The sequence below is a fragment of the Spinacia oleracea genome, chromosome 1, assembly GCF_020520425.1.
Source record: "Spinacia oleracea cultivar Varoflay chromosome 1, BTI_SOV_V1, whole genome shotgun sequence".
In the NCBI taxonomy this organism is placed as follows: Eukaryota; Viridiplantae; Streptophyta; class Magnoliopsida; order Caryophyllales; family Amaranthaceae; genus Spinacia; species Spinacia oleracea.
Genome location: NC_079487.1, coordinates 104008461 through 104026283, shown reverse-complemented (window position 1 = coordinate 104026283; position 17823 = coordinate 104008461). Strand labels below are relative to the sequence as shown.

Genomic DNA, 17823 nt, shown 5'->3' with positions numbered 1-17823 from the left:
ACCTCCAACCCGAAACCACCGCATCTGACCTCCAACCCTTTCTTCTCCTCTCCTTCATTCTGAATATATCACCTACATCTATTCTCCTTGTACCTAAAACCACCAACCACCCTCCGACACCGAGCACCAACCACCCAGGCCAAAATCCAGAAACTCACAACACATCATTTCTCCTTTTTCGTTTTCTGATCTCCACCCACCAAAATCCAAAACCCTAAAATTTTCAACACTAAATCATTATCCCAAAACCCAAAAAATGTGATAATTAAAACCCATTGAATAATCTGAATACACAAAAAAAATCACACGCATCAATCAAGTTCATCATAATCAATATTTTTTCTCTTAATTGATCTATTCACTTCAACTCTCACTCCGATATGCATCAAATCGTCGGCGGGGGCTTCAGATTCCCAGAGGTGGGTTCGATTTTTGGGGTTGCCTCATTGGGAGATGAAGAAAGGAAACTACATATTTCTTCAAGAAAGTAATTTTTTAAGGATGAGTGGGACCGAGGAAGTGGAGAGGAGAGTAGCCATTGATGGAAGCTTGAAAAGGAGGAAGGGGGAGAAGGGGGTTCGGGAAGATGGAAAAAGGAAGGGTGGGTTTTTCATTTTAAAAAATAGAATAATAAGTTGGTGACTTGTTCTCCCGGTTACGGGTTGTTTGGGGCAATAAAAGCGAATGGGGTATAAAGGTTAGATTATTAGATAATAATCGATAGGTTGGATTATTAATGAAAAATCGTCAAAAGGTTGGATTATTTAAAGTAAATTTTCCTTACTTTTATTATACGGAGTAGTTTTAGGGGAGATACCTTATTAGTTTAGGTATGTTACTTCTATAGTTTAGACATGTTACTTTTTTTTAATAATTTTAGAGGAAGTACTTTTTTTAGTTTAGGTATGTTACTTCTATAGTTTATACATGTTACTTTTTTTATACGGAGTAGTTTTAGGGGATATACCTTCTTAGTTTAGGTATGTTACTTACTTACTTCTATAGTTTAGACATGTTACTTTTTTTTATAATTGTAGAGGAGGTACTTTTTTTAGTTTAGGTATGTTACTTCTATAGTTTATACATGTTACTTTTTTTATACGGAGTAGTTTTAGGGGAGATACCTTCTTAGTTTAGGTATGTTACTTCTATAGTTTAGACATGTTATTTTTTTTATATAATAATTTTAGAGGAGGTATTTTTTTTAGTTTAGGTATGTTACTTCTATAGTTTAGACATGTTACTTTTTTTTATACGGAATAGTTTTAGGGGAGGTACATTTTTAGTTTAGGTATGATACTTCTATAGTTTAGACATGTTACTTTTTTTTATATAATAATTTTAGAGAAGGTACTTTTTTAGTTTAGGTATGTTACTTCTATAGTTTAGATCTGTTACTTTTTTATGTATATAATTTTAGGGGAGGTACGCTATTGGTTTCGCGTTCGTCACACCATCAACTTGATGGTGTGATTGGTCTCACAGGAGACGCGCTGTTTTTTAAAATCATAAGAGCACAAAATTTGAGATTATTTCCATTCTCATAAAATACTATTTAAATATGTATTAGAATATTATGTTAGATTCTTTCTATATAATACTACAATCATAATATTTTTTGACCATATATATAGCCTATAATATAGAAGGAAAGAAAAATAAAAGATGTAGATATTTTTAAAAGTTTCTTTAATAAGGACATATTTCTTCAAAAAAAATAAAAATTAAAAAATAGAGAATATAAAAGCCACCGGGTGATGTTTAATCAATCTTTAAAAGTAATGCGAGAAAAGAAAAGAACAAAATAAAAAGGGACGGGGGAGAATTAACATGGATAAAGAAAGCGATTTTCGGCAATAATGCATAAAGATGTCAAAATTCCCAAAATAGGTCACATTTTTAATTAATTCTCAATCTATCGTCCACGTTGGCATAAAGAAAATATTTTTCCTGGTTTAACAATAAAACGTCAATTGAATTGGCGACGTTATAAGGCAAAGACGCCAATTGAGTTGGCGATTTTGGCGGGCAACATATCCAATTGCCTTTCTTAAAAAATTATGTTTCACGATTCTGCAAATGAAAGAATGAGAAAAAGTAACTAAAAAAAAAATGATACATTGTCATTTAAATTGGCGATTTAAATCTCGTAAATCGCCAGCTCAATTTGCAATTTACTAGTCTGAATCGCTAATTCAATTGGGGATGTAGCGCTGACTCGAAAAAAAAAGACCGGTTTTGTTGATGATGTGGACGATGATTGAGAATTATTAGAAAATGGGGCGTATTTTAGGAATTTTGACATCTTTTAGCAATATTGCCGGAAATCTCTCGGATAAAGACTCCTTATTTTTTAATTTAAAATAATGTAATTTATGATATTCGCTTTTATTCGAAATATGACATTGAAAAATGTGAGAGATTTAATGTTGTAACGGGAAAATGTGAAATATTTAGCTTCAATGAATTTGATTGATTAAAATAATAATGTAAACGACTTTTGGCTGAATATTAAAGACATTTATGTTACAATATAAAATAAAATATTTCAAACGTAAGTATAGATATAGTACGTCCAAAATAGAATACGTAAAGAATGAAAAGGACGGGTTGAGACTAGACATGGTTATTGGACAATGTAGGCCAATGGGTATAGGATTGGGGTCATGTTAATAGGATTTTTATTGGGTAGGGCTCTTATTGGACATTGGACAGAGTCAATATACGGCCGAAATTATAACACAATAATTTTGAAAACTAAAATAGTTATGATATAAAAAATTATATGGAAATAGAAATAGAAATAAAAATGGAAATAAAAATGAAAAATTCATAACGAAAACTAAATAATTAAACTATAAAAATTATTGAAACGAAGAAAAAGAAATAAGTTAAGAAATAAGACCTAAAAACTAATAAAAATAGCCAATTATACTAAACTAAGCTATAAATAATTAAAACGGGAAATTAAGGAAAATAAAGACAAAAAAATGCTAAAATAGAGTAAAACCGACTCAAATAATGCCTAAATTACTACCGTATGAGTGACATAAATGTCACTCATCAATAGCTTTATATTCACCTGTATTGGCGTACGTATCTCTTTTTGTTCACTTTTCCTAGAGCTGATCAACATGGGTCCGACCCGACTTGAAAAATACCGAGTTTTGGGCAGGATATCTCGGCCCGTTTTTCGGGCCCGATTTGACCCGTCCCGAACTTTTTAAAAAATTGCGGACTTTAGGCGACGCAAAACGACAAATATAGTTATAAATTTGGCCCGGCCTGAAATTGGCCCGAAAAGCCCGCTATCTTTAGAAATAAATAGCGGGTTTTGAGCACAAAAAATTAGCCCGAAACTTGGCCAGACCCGACATAATGGGCTGAATTTTTTGACCTCGGCCCGACCCCGCCCGCCTTTTGATCAGGTCTAACTTTTCCTTGTTCGTCTACTAACCCGCCCACTATCGACCCACTTTAACCCGTCTATTACTGACTCGCTGACATTGACCCCTTTAATATGTGATCGATTTTTAACCCGCAATGACCCCGCCCCGCCCCGCCCCGCCCAATAACCTGATCTAGTTGAGACTTGAGAGTAGAAATATAACTAAGCACGTGACAACTTAATTTAAAATGCCCAAGCATCTATTGACCCGCCCAACTAAGCACGTGACAACTTAATAAAATGTTCGTCTATTGATCCGCCAACTATCGGTCCGCTGTTGACCCACGATCCACTTTGACCCGCCTATTATTGACTCGCTAAATTGACCCTTTTATTATGCGATCCGCTTTTAACCCGCACCGACTCTGACCCAACCCGACCAGTAACCAGATGTAGTTGAGACTTGAGAGTAGAAAATATAACTAAGCACGTGACAAATTAAATTCTTCTTTGGCAACGCATATGCTTTGCTTAGAAATTACGAGGTGATACTCAACGGTTTGCAGCGTGTGTCGTTTGATTTCTGACGCAAAGTTGAGTCGGCGTTTTCTTACCATTTTTATAAACCCTACTTCTGCTCTTATCTTTTTAACTCCGTATATAATTTTCCCAATCCCCAGTTTTCTCAACAACTCCTATTTTCTCTCTCCTCTTTTCCGCCATTGTTCAGTTTTTTTGTGCTCCAATTTTGAGCCATTGTTTCGTCTTTTTGGGTTAAATTTTAGCGAATCAGATTCATAAAATTCCATCAAAAAGTTATATCGAAGCTTCAAATTGGTTGTGAATGGTGGAAATCTTAAGTAATAGTAATTACATGCGATCTTCCCCTTTCCTCTTCACAAGGGGGATCGTCGCTCACTCTCTCTCCTCTGCTTCTTCTTTCGCTTTCGGTTCTTGCATGGAAGGCTGGTACTACCGCTGCCTTGGCCTTGACCCGTAAATTAAATCCCCAAATTTACGATAGAGTTCAATCAATCAATTCTTCAATCTGGAAAATTTTGAAATTATTATTTTTGATTTGAGAAAACAAATCCTCTGTTTTTATTTTATTATAAATCAATTTTTTTGATCTGAAATTGAGTTATTGTTTTTTATTTGAGAGATTTTTTTTAAAAAAAACAAAATCGGCAAAAAAAAATGTTGCTAAGCAAGCAGAAGAAGGCGAAGGGTAATCGGGTGTTGATAACTGTTAACGTGGTTGGAAGTGCGGGCCCTCTGAGGTTTGTGGTGAATGAAAGGGAGATTGTGGCAGCTGTGATTGATATGGCGTTGAAATCTTATGCTCGCGAAGGTCGTCTTCCTGTTCTTGGCTCGAATCTCAATGATTTCCTTCTTTACTGCCCTATTGCCGGATCAGATGGTATTTACCTTTTTCTTCCATTTAATTTGATTTGATTATTATGTTTGTTGTTGCTTATGTTGATGAATTTGATTGGTTAATTTTGTATTGAAGTTGAAATTTTGGTGTTTGTTGACCAGGTTAGGTGGATATTGGTGTTTGTGATTAGGTTAGGTGAAATTTGGTGTACTCCGCATATGATTAGATTCTTGGTGATTTTTGTGACTAGGTTTGATGAATTTAAAGTTGTCTTGTGGGAAAATGACCTGTTTTTATAGGTGATTAGAGTTGAATGAAAAATTTGAGGTTAGGGATATGAGAATTGTTCTTGCACAATTCGAATCAGTCGTTTGATAACTATGTGATTGATCAAAAGGAGGTTGTTCTTTACACCAGCATGAGTCATAATGTAGCATTAACTTGGGTTGTATAACTATTGTCAAGTGAGGGGAGTTAGAAACAAAATATTGGTAGAATGAGGAAGATAACTGTAAAAAAAATTGTGTCATTTTAGGCCCTTTTGAAATTAAATTAAAATCAGGAATAGACTTGTCAATTTAAGCTTTTGATTGCGTTTATCAAAGATTCTGAATAGTTGAAGTAATAATAAGACATATAGCCTATGTTAGAAGTTCTCTCGAGGCCTGTGAACTTCTGTGCAAGGATAGACAGACTATGCCATTTCTTGTATAGAATAATTTTAGCTGCTTACAAACGAAGCCAACTATAAAGCCTAGAGCTTTTGGCCGGGACTGGGTCTGGTGGTGTATAACGTGTAGCCACATCATAACTGCCTTTAGAAACTAAACATTGATAGTATAATTTCCTTAAACAACAGGCAGAAATGCGTGAATGTGTATCTGTGTTGGCGTATCCACGAGGAAAAAGAATGAAACTTGCATTCATGTTCTGTGATTGTGCAGGACTGGCAACAAAAAGGGACATAAAGCATCTGTTAATTGTGCTACTGAAATAAACATATTCCTTCCATTAGACAATCAATATAGTTGTGCCATATTTAGATGCAGGATATCTGATATAATAGAATATGGCATGAGACTCTTTAAGGTACAATCATGAAGTAACTACAAATTAAACTATCCAGTCACCGTGATTGAAATCTGTTTTATGTGTTGTACTTTGGGGCTTTGCAGTAGTTTTACTTAATGAGAAGTATAAGATGCTAAGAAAAGAATTAAAAATTATGGGTTTGACACAGGTATATTACTTCTCTCTTATAATCGATGCCCATCCGAAAATGTGGTAGGAGTTCGGGAGAAATTTCCGTTGTTTCTTCTTTGTTCTTGTTTCTATAAACCCCTTACCACGCACATTCCCTAAGAAAATTTTATATCATTTGCGCATTCATTAGTTATTGAATTTCTTTTAGATGGCCCAATTTATAATCCCACTGTCAGTATCATGGAATATGGATTCCTGTTTCTACTACTGTCTACATTGTTTTTGCCAAATGTGAGGCCAGCTCTTATTCGTTCCATGTTTTCAGATTTCAGACTGTTCTCTGTTCCGTGCCTACAACTCAAGGTTAACTGAACATTCGATGTTCAATAAATCGGTACAATGTAGCTTTATCATCCACATAAATCTAAGCTTCGTTATTAGGGATAACTATTGTCTAGCTTCGGTTTTTGCTTTGTTGTTTGATGATTGCTCTGCAATGAGATGGGTTATATCTATGGTCTGATTGTTCTCCATGGTTTATGAAGCTTTAAGTCCTATTGAGACAATTGGAGCTCATGGTGCCCGGAATTTCCTTCTGTGTAAGAAGCCGCAGCCTCAGACTCAGACAGAGAAAGCTGCAAAGGTTAAGGGTGATGCTGCTACCACTGAAGCTTCTATTACAAGAAGGGGAAATGGAAGCTGGAAGTCGTGGATCAATAAGACCCTCATTCTTAAAGTTGCCTCTCATTAAAGATGGATTTTATACAGACTGCTTCTCTGGATCCTAAGGCGATGATTAGTCTTGCAACTGTTGTAAGAGATTTAATTATGCCCATTTAACTACTTGTTATTATCATACCCATTTCATTTGTTGAATTGTATGGGAAGGATTTTCTACAGAAAAACCGATTGATTTTTATTTTTTCCTTTTTTCTTTTGTCATTTGAAAGCAATAGTTTTTACGTCTATTGTGGATCATTGAGAATTCAATAAAGTTCTACTACCTTTATATTTTTATTAACGATGTATGGTGTTCGGATGCGACTAGGGGTTCGGAAGACTCCTTGGTCGGCTTCTTCCTTTCACGCATGGGCCAAGCCCTTAGTTGTGCCACGCCAAGACATGCAGGCCTTAGGATTGTTGTGTGCGCTGCTACGGCCGTGGGTCATGCCCCGACTTATGGCCTTGAGGCCCATGGTGCATGAGCGTGCTTGCGTCCTTAGGCCACGACGATTGGCGCTAGGATCATCAACGTTGTATGATGTACTTAGCTAGTTAGCGATTAGATTCATTTAATCCTTGATATGTTTTATATGCAATTACATTAAGTTATGAGCCTAACAAGGAAAATGTCGTAACTGAGTTAACAATGATACTTCGTATAAATTAAATGATGATGTTAGAAGGGAATGCACAGAGAAAACCTGTGTCAAACCCATAATTTAGAGAATGGCAGAAGATTCATATTTATCAAGGATATTACATTAGTCCTTAATCCTTATCCTTATTCGAATTTTAGCATGCATGCTTAATTGACAGTGTATTATTAAATGATGATTAATTACATAGTAGTTCCACCATAACATATAGCTCTTCCTTCTTTGCCATGCATCATATCATAGACGCCATAATGCCAATCAGTTGTGTACTTTTCTGTTTGTTGAGGAATAATATGTTGATGATTTGAATCCAAAACTGTAAAGTTATGCCAAAATGCAGTTATGCCCAACTCTTCAGACGGGTAATACCCATTTCCCATAGGCGGAAGAGGTTGACCCGGCAAATTGAATGCTTCCCCTCCCACTGCAACGTAAGTAGCTCCATCTGCCATTTTAGTGAATATTTGTTGCGGCCAATATCCAAGGACTATGCCACATATCTCAAGCCACCAATTTTTTGTTTTTGCATCCTTTTCATTACATAACATCCAGGTCAATAGCTATCACATTTTTTAGATAACAAAAAAAGAGTATATTTCCTCCGTTCTAATTATATTTCAATAGGTAGCGTTTAAGTAGATTAGATCTCGTGCACACACGGATATTTTTTAAAAATTATCATTTTTTAAATAATATATATGGAGCTTTTGACTGAAATATTTCTCTTCATAAAGTTCAGGAATAATTAATAAATCTTACACATACTCATTTAAGCATCTACAAATTATTTTTGTCCTATTATGTATTACATACTTTATATATGCTCCCCACCTCCCACCCACCAAAATTACATGGTCCCCACTTGTTTAATTATTAAAATATCTATCCAACCCCACTTGCTTTATTTTATTTCATTCAGTTCTTCTTCTTAATACCCGTGCCCGGCCGAGTGTATCTCTTAAATAAATACGGAGGGAGTAATATTTTTCATTATTAATATTCCGATTTGAATAAAATATTACGAAAAATCATTTTTACAAATTATTATTATATAACTTCTATTATTTCCATAATTTATAAACAAATATTTTCTTTTATCCAATAAACTATGATAGGAAATTGAACATATAGATTTGTTTAAGAAAAAAGTTTTATAGCTAGAAGATTTTGCACAAGGAAGTGACATGTGTTATTCATGATGTCTGTTTTAATATAAAGCAATAGATATCTCGAATTATGCATAACTAAAAGTAAAAAAATAAATTGATATTTGTAAAATATGTACCGATACGAATCTAACAAAAGTTCATATGATTATACCTTTCCACAAATAAATCATATTATTGGTACAATATGAATAGTGTAAAAGTCAACATGGTACAATATTATTAGAATGGAGCAAGTATATAAATCTTTTATTAGATAATGTTAATTACTCCATACCTGATAAATAAATAAACTAATTACTCTTTGTAGCCCCCCTCTTTTTGAGCTACCAACAAGTCCAGCATCAATTGATACATCTTTATTAGTACTCACAAATCCAGGACACAATGTATTAAAACAATGTGATTGGCCAGCCTATACAAAAATTTATTAATTAAGTACATATTTGTTTTAGTTAGATAATAAAAATGAATAATTATATTTTCTAATTTGAAATTTGAATTATAATATTGGAAAATAAATGGAAAATTTTCCAAAGACAACTTAATAAAGTTAATTGTCTATTTGCCAATTACAACCTCAAACTTTCATATTTGTAAATTACAACCGTAAATTTATACCTTACTTTAAATTAGAACACCTAGTCATTTTTTCGGCAAAAACCAATGGAATATAATGTCAATATATAATAATCCAACCTTTGGGCATGCATTTCTCTTTTATTATTCCCACATATACGACATATTTTTTTTTATACATAATCCAACCTTTTGGACCTATTCTCTTTTGATGGTCTCTTATGACCGTCCACCTGAAGAACCTGTTACTTTTTTAATTACTCATTCACCCCCACAAGCCCACTCACGAACAATTTGCCTCACTCAGTTGTCAGATCATTGAAGGAGAAGAGTATGTCGGTTTGAAAGAAAGAAAAGGAGGAAAAGATTTTTTTTTTAAGTTAGACCAATAAGAGAGTGACACTTGTCAAGGTAACCTGCTATAGTGGGTTGGTTACTTGTTAGGACTGTTAAAAGAGAATAGGTCCAAAAGTTTGGATTATTAAAAACTCATACGTGGGATTAATAAAAGAAACCCGGTCAAAGGTAGAATTATTAAAATTAAATTTTTCGAAAAAGCTCTAAACAGAAATTAAATAATTCGAAAAAAAAACATAAACAAATTATGCATAAGTTATTCCTTTTTTTTAGAAAAATTATTTAATTGTATTTTAATAAGATTAATGACATCATATTATGATTAATTTTGCTGAAAAATGACACGGGTTTGTAATTTAACGTGGAGATGTAAGTTTAAGGTTGTAGTTTATAAGTTGAAAGTTTGGGATTGTATTTAACAACGAGACAACTTTATTAAATTGTATTTGACAAATTTTCCCAAATAAATACTGAAAACTTACACTTAAATATTGAAACATGTGCGCGATGTTATCCTTGTTTAATGCCGGATTAACCTATATATGGATAAAACACATATTAACAACACAATATGAAAATACTGATTTAATCCGACTATGTAAATATATAATTGATTGGTTAGTTACTTACCGTCCATCCCACTTTTATCATGTCATCTCCATTACGAATAATAATTTCCCCGGAAGAGTATTGAGGTGCTCTAACCCGTGGTAACTGATAATAATTGAATATACCTCTTACCCCGTAATATTTTGTTGTTCTTGAGACGAAATTGGTTTGAACGATTGCAAACTGTGAAAGCAAAAGGTTAATAAAAATGGATAACTGAAATTATTTTTAAAAAAGACACTACTAGCAAAAATTTGCTAATTTTATTACCAAGTTAAAATGGATAAATAAAATTTGCTAATTTATCATTGGTCAGTTTTTTGTTTATTAGTTATGGTATTTAATAGGTATCTCCTTCCGTTCCACAAAATGTTTTTTGTTTTTCTCTTCGGATGTTTCAAAAAACGTTCTCCTATTTCTATTTTTAGCTATACACTTTTCCCACTTTTCCGAAATTCGTGTCAAAAGAAAAAAAGAAAAAAAGCAAGATTATTTTTCTTCAACAATTTTCCCTTTTCCACCCAACTATCATCACATCCATTTTTTTTTTGTATTTTTCTATTAAACAATCATTTATTTTCTCCCATTCCCTATAAAAGTACATAACACTGATCGAGACCATATGCATCGTTGATCTACAGTCAAGTGTAAACTAACTTCTCTCTTATCCTTCATCTTCTTCTGTCTTATCTTCCACTAACTTGACCCACCTCTTACTCTAACCCCTTATTTTTCTTCCACAACCTTGACTCAAATTCACGGACAATAATAGAGTGACCCTAGGGGTGGAAAACCCTTTCAATGTTGAATTCTAATGGGTTACAAATGCATTGAAACTTTACCTTATAACACTTTCTCTCTCCAATTAATTACACTTATATATTATTTTATGTTATACTACCTCCGTTTCATAAATATCTTTACGATTACTATTTGCACAAATATTAAGAAAAAGTTTTAAAAAAAGTTGGTTGAATATAATAAATATGGATAAAGTAAGAGAATTGTATAAAAAGCTCGGTGAATGTAAGAAAAAAATAAACTAAGAGAAAATGGGTGCAAATTTGTAAATATTGTGAGTGAAAAAGGATATTCATGTCAAAAAATAGAATAAAGCAAAGTGTAAAAAACATTATGAAACATACTATAAAATGAAAGTGCAAATATCTTTTTGAATGGAGATAGTATGTATCTTAAAAGTTGTCAACCCTTAGGGTAAGAATATCGGTAGTCTGGAGCAACAAGTCTAAGCGCAGACTTTGGTGAGTCTGCCTCCAGACTACCGTTATTTGGTACAAAAGAGAAGTGGAGTCTGGGAAGGAGTTTTGGTTTCCCAAACTCAATCCCAGACTTGGTTGTGGGCCCCACAAGTAATTAAACTTCCCATTTTGGTATTCATTCAATGCAAGCAACGGTAACTTTGTTCCTAAAAAAAAAAGCAACGGTAACTTATACTTTTGGTAGAGAGTCTGGAGAGAGTCTGAGGGATAAAGTATAAAATTTGAATGAGTCTGGAGTGAGTCTGAAGAATTAAAAGAAGGTAAAAGTTAGTGGAAAGCTGATGTGGCACAGTCTGAATATTGGGTTTGAGTCTGAGGGATAAACTCACCCTTAGAGTCACCCAAACATTTTCCCAAAGTCACCATACTCTCTCACCTACTTTTTACATAAATCATACATCAAATTCTCTCTCCTACACAATTAATAATTTTAACCACCCCTAAATTTTATTATTAACACATATATCGACAATTGTAAAAAAATGTTTATCTTTTTTTTATTAATTAACATTATCGTTACTCCATTTGTCTCATTTTCTTTCCCTACTTTAAACTAAGAAACTCTCACAAAATTAGCTGAATGAAACAAGTAAAACCAGCCAAGGAAGTAAAATGAAACAATGAGTTTTAAATATTATCAAATAATGGGCATAAATTAAATAGCAATTAATTAATCCGAAAAATTAGGCAAAATAATTAACACTACAGCTAAATGCCAAATTACCAATGACCTATGTCAAGTTATTGTTCAACTTGACAAGAAGCTTATGTTAACCTTGTGGGTTTTTTGAGAGGCACCAGTTGACAGCAAGTCCAAGTCAACAATGCATATGTTTTGATATTTTTTTTCCTTCTTACAAACGCATGCAATTTCTTAATACTCGTATTTTCACACAATAAAAAATGTTTTGTGGAACGAAGGGAGTAATAGATTTTAATGCACCCGATGGGTGATCTACATTTAAAATGTAACATTAGTTAATTATGAAGAAAAAAATAACTTACTTGTTGTCCAGGTTGAGTTAGTAGAGAGTTTGATGTTGTTCTCATGTCATAATTTTTTGTGGCGGTTTTAATTTGAACAAGATCATCCATGCTCACTCTTCTAATAGGCACTGTTCCTGTCGGACAACCCCCATTCTCTAGCATAAGGACCTGACACTGGATAGCCTCATCGTTGGAAGACATAGCTTTTATGGTTCTATGAGTATATTTAGTTCTCATCTATATTAAAATTAAAAAAAAAACGAATCAATTACTATATATTAAAAGACACATCAAGAATGACATGTGTTATTTTCTGATGCATTCTAATTTATTTATTTTAATTAAAAATATTTGATACGAATACTTCTTATTTAAAAGTGGTTTACAACAAAATATTGTACACCGAGTAAAAGTTACTCAAAATGTTTAAAGTTACCCTGATATATGTAAAATTTATGTATTTTTTAGTGATAAGATTTTCCATTTTAATAAAATTATTCCTTCAAAATCACAAATAATGTATAAAATAAAATTTATTGTACACCTTATACGTGCAAGATGTTCATAAAAATCAAATATGTTAGAAAATATTAATAGATTTCTAGCTACATATAAAAATTTAACATAATTAAGCTTTAATATCTAACTAAAAGTGATATAATTACCTAAATATACGTAAAATATTATACAAAAAGAATATATCACTTTTCTTTTTTTGAGGGGAAAATAATATATCACTTATAAAATAGTGCACTCTATACTTTTAATAAATGGTAATTTTATCTCATGTCCAATTAATACTTAATAAAACTTGATTTATTTTACTTAATAATTCTTTCAATAAACTTAATTTATATATTTTTCGTATAATGAAAAATATATAAATTATTTATTAATCTACGTGCGTACGGATCTAACCTACTAATTATAAAAACTAAAACCAATATGCAACATAATAGGAAGTATATCCCAGGGATCTAATGGGAGATAATACGAGTTAAGCCGTTAAGGAGGGCATGAATGATATCAAGAACAACCTGAGGATAAAGAGTATGATTTTTCAACATTGGATGCTTAAAAGCAGGTTGTTTGTAAAAGTCAACACAATCATATATCACTCCATTTGCTGTCTGCAAATCAGTAAGAATGTAGTTAATATCTTATACGTAGTAAATTGTTTGGATTCATATTGCACAAGATATTATGTGAACAATAATAAGGTGCGAAATGGTGGATAGTATGAAAATAAATATACAAAACTTGTTTAAAAAAAAAAACTCAAAAGTTACACATTGTGATCAAATATTTATGTTTTACTATTATTAATTATACTCTCCTACCAATGATGTCTTGGTCTAGTGGTTAAGACTGAGGGCCTGTGTACAATAGTTCTCAGGTTCGAACCCCCGCCCCCATTTGTAATTTATATTGCCCTAGCGGCTCATTCGCACCCAAAAAAATCTATCTATTACTATATACTAAAAGAGACACCAGGAATGACACGTGTCAATTCCTGGTGTAAAATTTTCCCGCCAAAAACCATTTCCTAAAAAAAAAATCTACTTTATTCTTTTTTTTATTTTCTTTCCTTTTTCTTTATAAATGTTTATATATGGAAAAAATTATAAGATTATGTAATATGACATTATTAGAAAATTTTGGTAATATTTTAGTCAAATCTTCATATCAATAGCAGAAAATATTTTTACTCAATATTTTGGTCAAATTAGCATATTAACCATATCAAATATTTTGGTCAAATCATCATATTAAACATTTAAAATATACACTTCGTATAATACTTAGTAGGAGGGGCAATGTATATTATAAGATAAAATGATAAAATGAGTAGTTTCGAGATTTATTAATTTCGCAATAGATGTAAGGGGTAAATATTTCATATAAAAAAGATGATTAAATAATAATTTTCAAATATCCGTGCGTGCACGGGATTTTCAAATGACACGTGTCAATTCCTGATGTGATTTTTTCCCGCCAAAAATCACTTTCCCAAAAAGGTGTATCTGTTTTGTTTTATTTTTATTCTCTACCTTTTTTATAAACTATTTATGTATGGAAACAAATTTTAGTTTTTTAAATTATGGAAATAATAGATACGCCGTAATAATAGTTATTCTAAATTGGTAATATTTTAGTCAAATCATTATATTAATAATGAAAAATATATCACTTAAATATTTTGTGAAAAAAAATATCAAAATCCGTGCATGCACGGGATCTAATCTAGTAAATAATAATTATACTCTCCTAATCAAATAGTTATTTTTAGGCTTTGTCATGTTTGACTTATTTCAGATAATATAAGTTAAGTTAAATTCTGATAATATAAGTTCAAAAAAAAAAAGTTTTTTTTTCATACATTTTCAACAAATAAGTTTATTTCAGACAAAATACGTTTTTTTTTTCTTCCATATAACATAAGTTCAGATAAGTTTAGTTAAGTTCAGATACTATATAAGTTCAGAAAAAAATAATTCAAATTGAACGTAGCTTTAATATTGACATCAGAGAGGCCTTATTTGTGTAACGATCTCATTGGAGATCTACTTTAATACTATTAATAGTAAATACTAGTCTTATATGCACGCGATGCATGCGGGAGTATTATATTGTGGAAAAAAAAAACCTCTCACAAACTAGTAGGGAAAACATCCACCAATTTGGCTAATTTATTCAATGAATAATAGTAGTAATCAACTCAACAAATGTGATAACAAAGTTCAATAACCCCGTCAATCATTTATTGGCCGAGTGTTTAATACTAAAGGTCTGTACACATATTAGATCACAAGTTCAAACCCAAATTCTTATATGAGATTGTCTTACCATTAACTGATGGTGAGATCAGTTCACACTTGCGAATTTAGGTATGTTACTTCTATAGTTTAGACATATTACTTTTTTTTTTTTTTTTTTATAATTTTAGAGGTTGTATTTTTTTAAGTTTAGGTATGTTACTTCTATAGTTTATACATGTTACTTTTTTTATACGGAGTAGTTTTAGGGGAGATACCTTCTTAATTTAGGTATGTTACTTCTACAGTTTAGACATGTTACTTTTTTTTTTATATAATTTTAGATGAGGTACTTTTTTAGTTTAGGTATGTTACTTTTATTAGTTCTATAGTTTAGACATGCTACTTTTTTATATACGGAATAGTTTTAGGGGAGGTACATTTTTAGTTTAGGTATGTGTTACTTCTATGGTTTAGACATGTTACTTCTTTTTTTTATATATAATTTTAGAGGAGGTAATTTTTTAGTTTAGGTATCTTACTTCTATAGTTTAGATCTGTTACTTTTTTTTATATAGTTTTAGGGGAGATACGCTATTGGTTTCGCGCTCGTCACACCATCAAGTTGATGGTGTGACTGGTCTCACAGGAGACGCGCTGAAATTCAAATCCCCTCTTCATTTTTAATTTGTAATGCCCGACCCTATCTGTCCCCAAAAAAAATTACTATATTAAAATAACACTATTATGTAGAGTGAAAATTAAAGTGAAGTATCCATGGCACAAGAAGACTTAACTACCTTGATTGTTTTAATGCTAGACTGCTCCAGGAGTTGATATTGTTTTTGGAGATCATTTTCTTCTTCTACAATGCCTCTCGTTCCAATATTAACTACAAGTAACAATACAACAACCAAGTACACTCTTTTCATATCCGATTATCTGCAAGATACCAACGAACCATACCATAAGCTCTAACTTACAACACCTTTCAATATACGCAATACTATAATTAAGTGAATTCGGCTCAAGTAAAATGACTTGGTGACGTTTTTTCTAAAAATGCTTACCAAATATATATGCTGAAATATAAATAAGTTTAGAAAAATGAGTGAAAATCAGGTGAATGGAACGCACCTTGAGTTCTCAATTTCCATGAACAATCATTAAAATATGTTCCCAAAAAAATTCAATAAAAAGTTAGTTTCAAATATTCTCTCTTCATATAGGCTTCAATACTCCATCCATAATAATTCACATTAACTTTATAGTTCCTCTGTTTTTCTAGATGATCACACAATTTGACTTTTGACTCTATCATATAATGTATTTTGACTATCAATTGTGATTTATACTTTAAAAAAAAATACAGTTATGGGGTCAAGTCTTGTTGTGATCGTCTAATTATAATTCTATAGTTTTATACTATCAACTTTTATAATTTTATACATTGATAATTAAAGATATTAATGGTTGAAATATTGCATTGACGAACGTGATAAAAAAATTGTGTTATTTAAAAAGAACGGATGAAGTATTCTTTGTTACTCCCCCGTATTTAAATAGGAGATACACTTGGCCGAGCACGATTATTAAGGAAGAATAATTTGATGAAATAAAATAATAAAACATGTGGGGTTGGGGTAAATATTTTAATGAAATAAAATAAGTGGGAACCATTAAATTTTGGATGGGTGTGGGGTGGAGGTTTATCAAATCAATTGTTTAATGTGATAGTGACTCATAGAGTATTATTTAATTAGATGGTGGGGTTGAAAAGTTATTAAAAACGAAAAATGTATCTCCTATTTAAATACGGAGGGAGTAATTGAATATGCATGAATTAAATTTTAAGAGACTCGTATATGAATATCTATACTAATCTATTAAAAGACGTTTATAAGAACGTATATGTGTCACGTAGACCCCTCCATATTACGCCACATCATCTTAGCAAGGATCGAACATCGGACCTTATGAATTAAAAGTGACACTTCTTACCATCTTAGCTAGCTATAATATAAGTATATATTTTCATATAAATATAAAATATAATATTTTTTAAATGGGCACATATTTACAAAAAAAATTAAACCCCACTAAAAAGTAAAATTCGGAGCAACGCCCGATCCACACACTCGTGCTCGCACGGATATTCTAAAATTATTATTTGATAATCTTTTTTATAAATATTTAACTGAAATATTTATCCCTTAAGTCTATCGCTTAATTAATAAAATATCGAACATACTCATTTTATCATATTATTTTCGCCCCACTACATATTATATATTTTATATGTTTAATATGATGATTTGACCAAAATATTTGATATGCTTAATATGCTAATTTGACAAAAAATATTGAGTGAGAATATTTTCAATTTTTTGATATGACGATTGGACTAAAATATTACCAAAATTGTCTAATAGTCATATTCCATAATCCTATTATTTTTTCCATATATATAAACATTTTTACAAAAGGAAAGAAAATAAAAAATAATAATAAAATAATAAAGTAGATATTTTTTAGGAAAGGATTTTAGGCAGGAAAATTTTGCACCAGGAAGTGACATGTTTCATTCCCGGTGTCTGTTTTAGTATAATGTAATAGATGCTATAGGATATGAGATATGAAATACAGTAGAGTGAACAAAAATATACATAAGTTACCTTGGTCTATAAGGATGTCCAAGCTTGCTGGTTTAAAATTGACTCCAATTCAAGATTTTAAGTGTG

At 31.5% G+C, this 17823-nt stretch overlaps 2 protein-coding genes across 2 annotated transcripts; one reads left to right on the top strand and one right to left on the bottom strand.

Annotated features, from left to right (window-relative positions):
- The first annotated feature begins 3982 nt into the window (after positions 1-3982).
- LOC110786677 (uncharacterized) lies at positions 3983-6986 on the top strand. Its single transcript, XM_021991239.2, has 2 exons — positions 3983-4808; positions 6515-6986. The coding sequence occupies exons 1-2, from the start codon at positions 4586-4588 to the stop codon at positions 6718-6720; spliced, it is 429 nt and encodes a 142-aa protein (XP_021846931.2). The 5' UTR covers positions 3983-4585; the 3' UTR covers positions 6721-6986.
- A 333-nt stretch (positions 6987-7319) lies between these two features.
- Positions 7320-16014, bottom strand: LOC130468989 (uncharacterized). The gene is made up of 7 exons (XM_056838031.1): positions 15883-16014; positions 13364-13456; positions 12345-12563; positions 10081-10242; positions 9933-9986; positions 8792-8929; positions 7320-7878 (listed from the first exon to the last, which is right to left on the bottom strand). Exons 1-7 carry the CDS (start codon positions 16012-16014, stop codon positions 7531-7533), a joined length of 1146 nt encoding a protein of 381 aa, XP_056694009.1. The 3' UTR covers positions 7320-7530.
- Positions 16015-17823: the final 1809 nt, after the last annotated feature.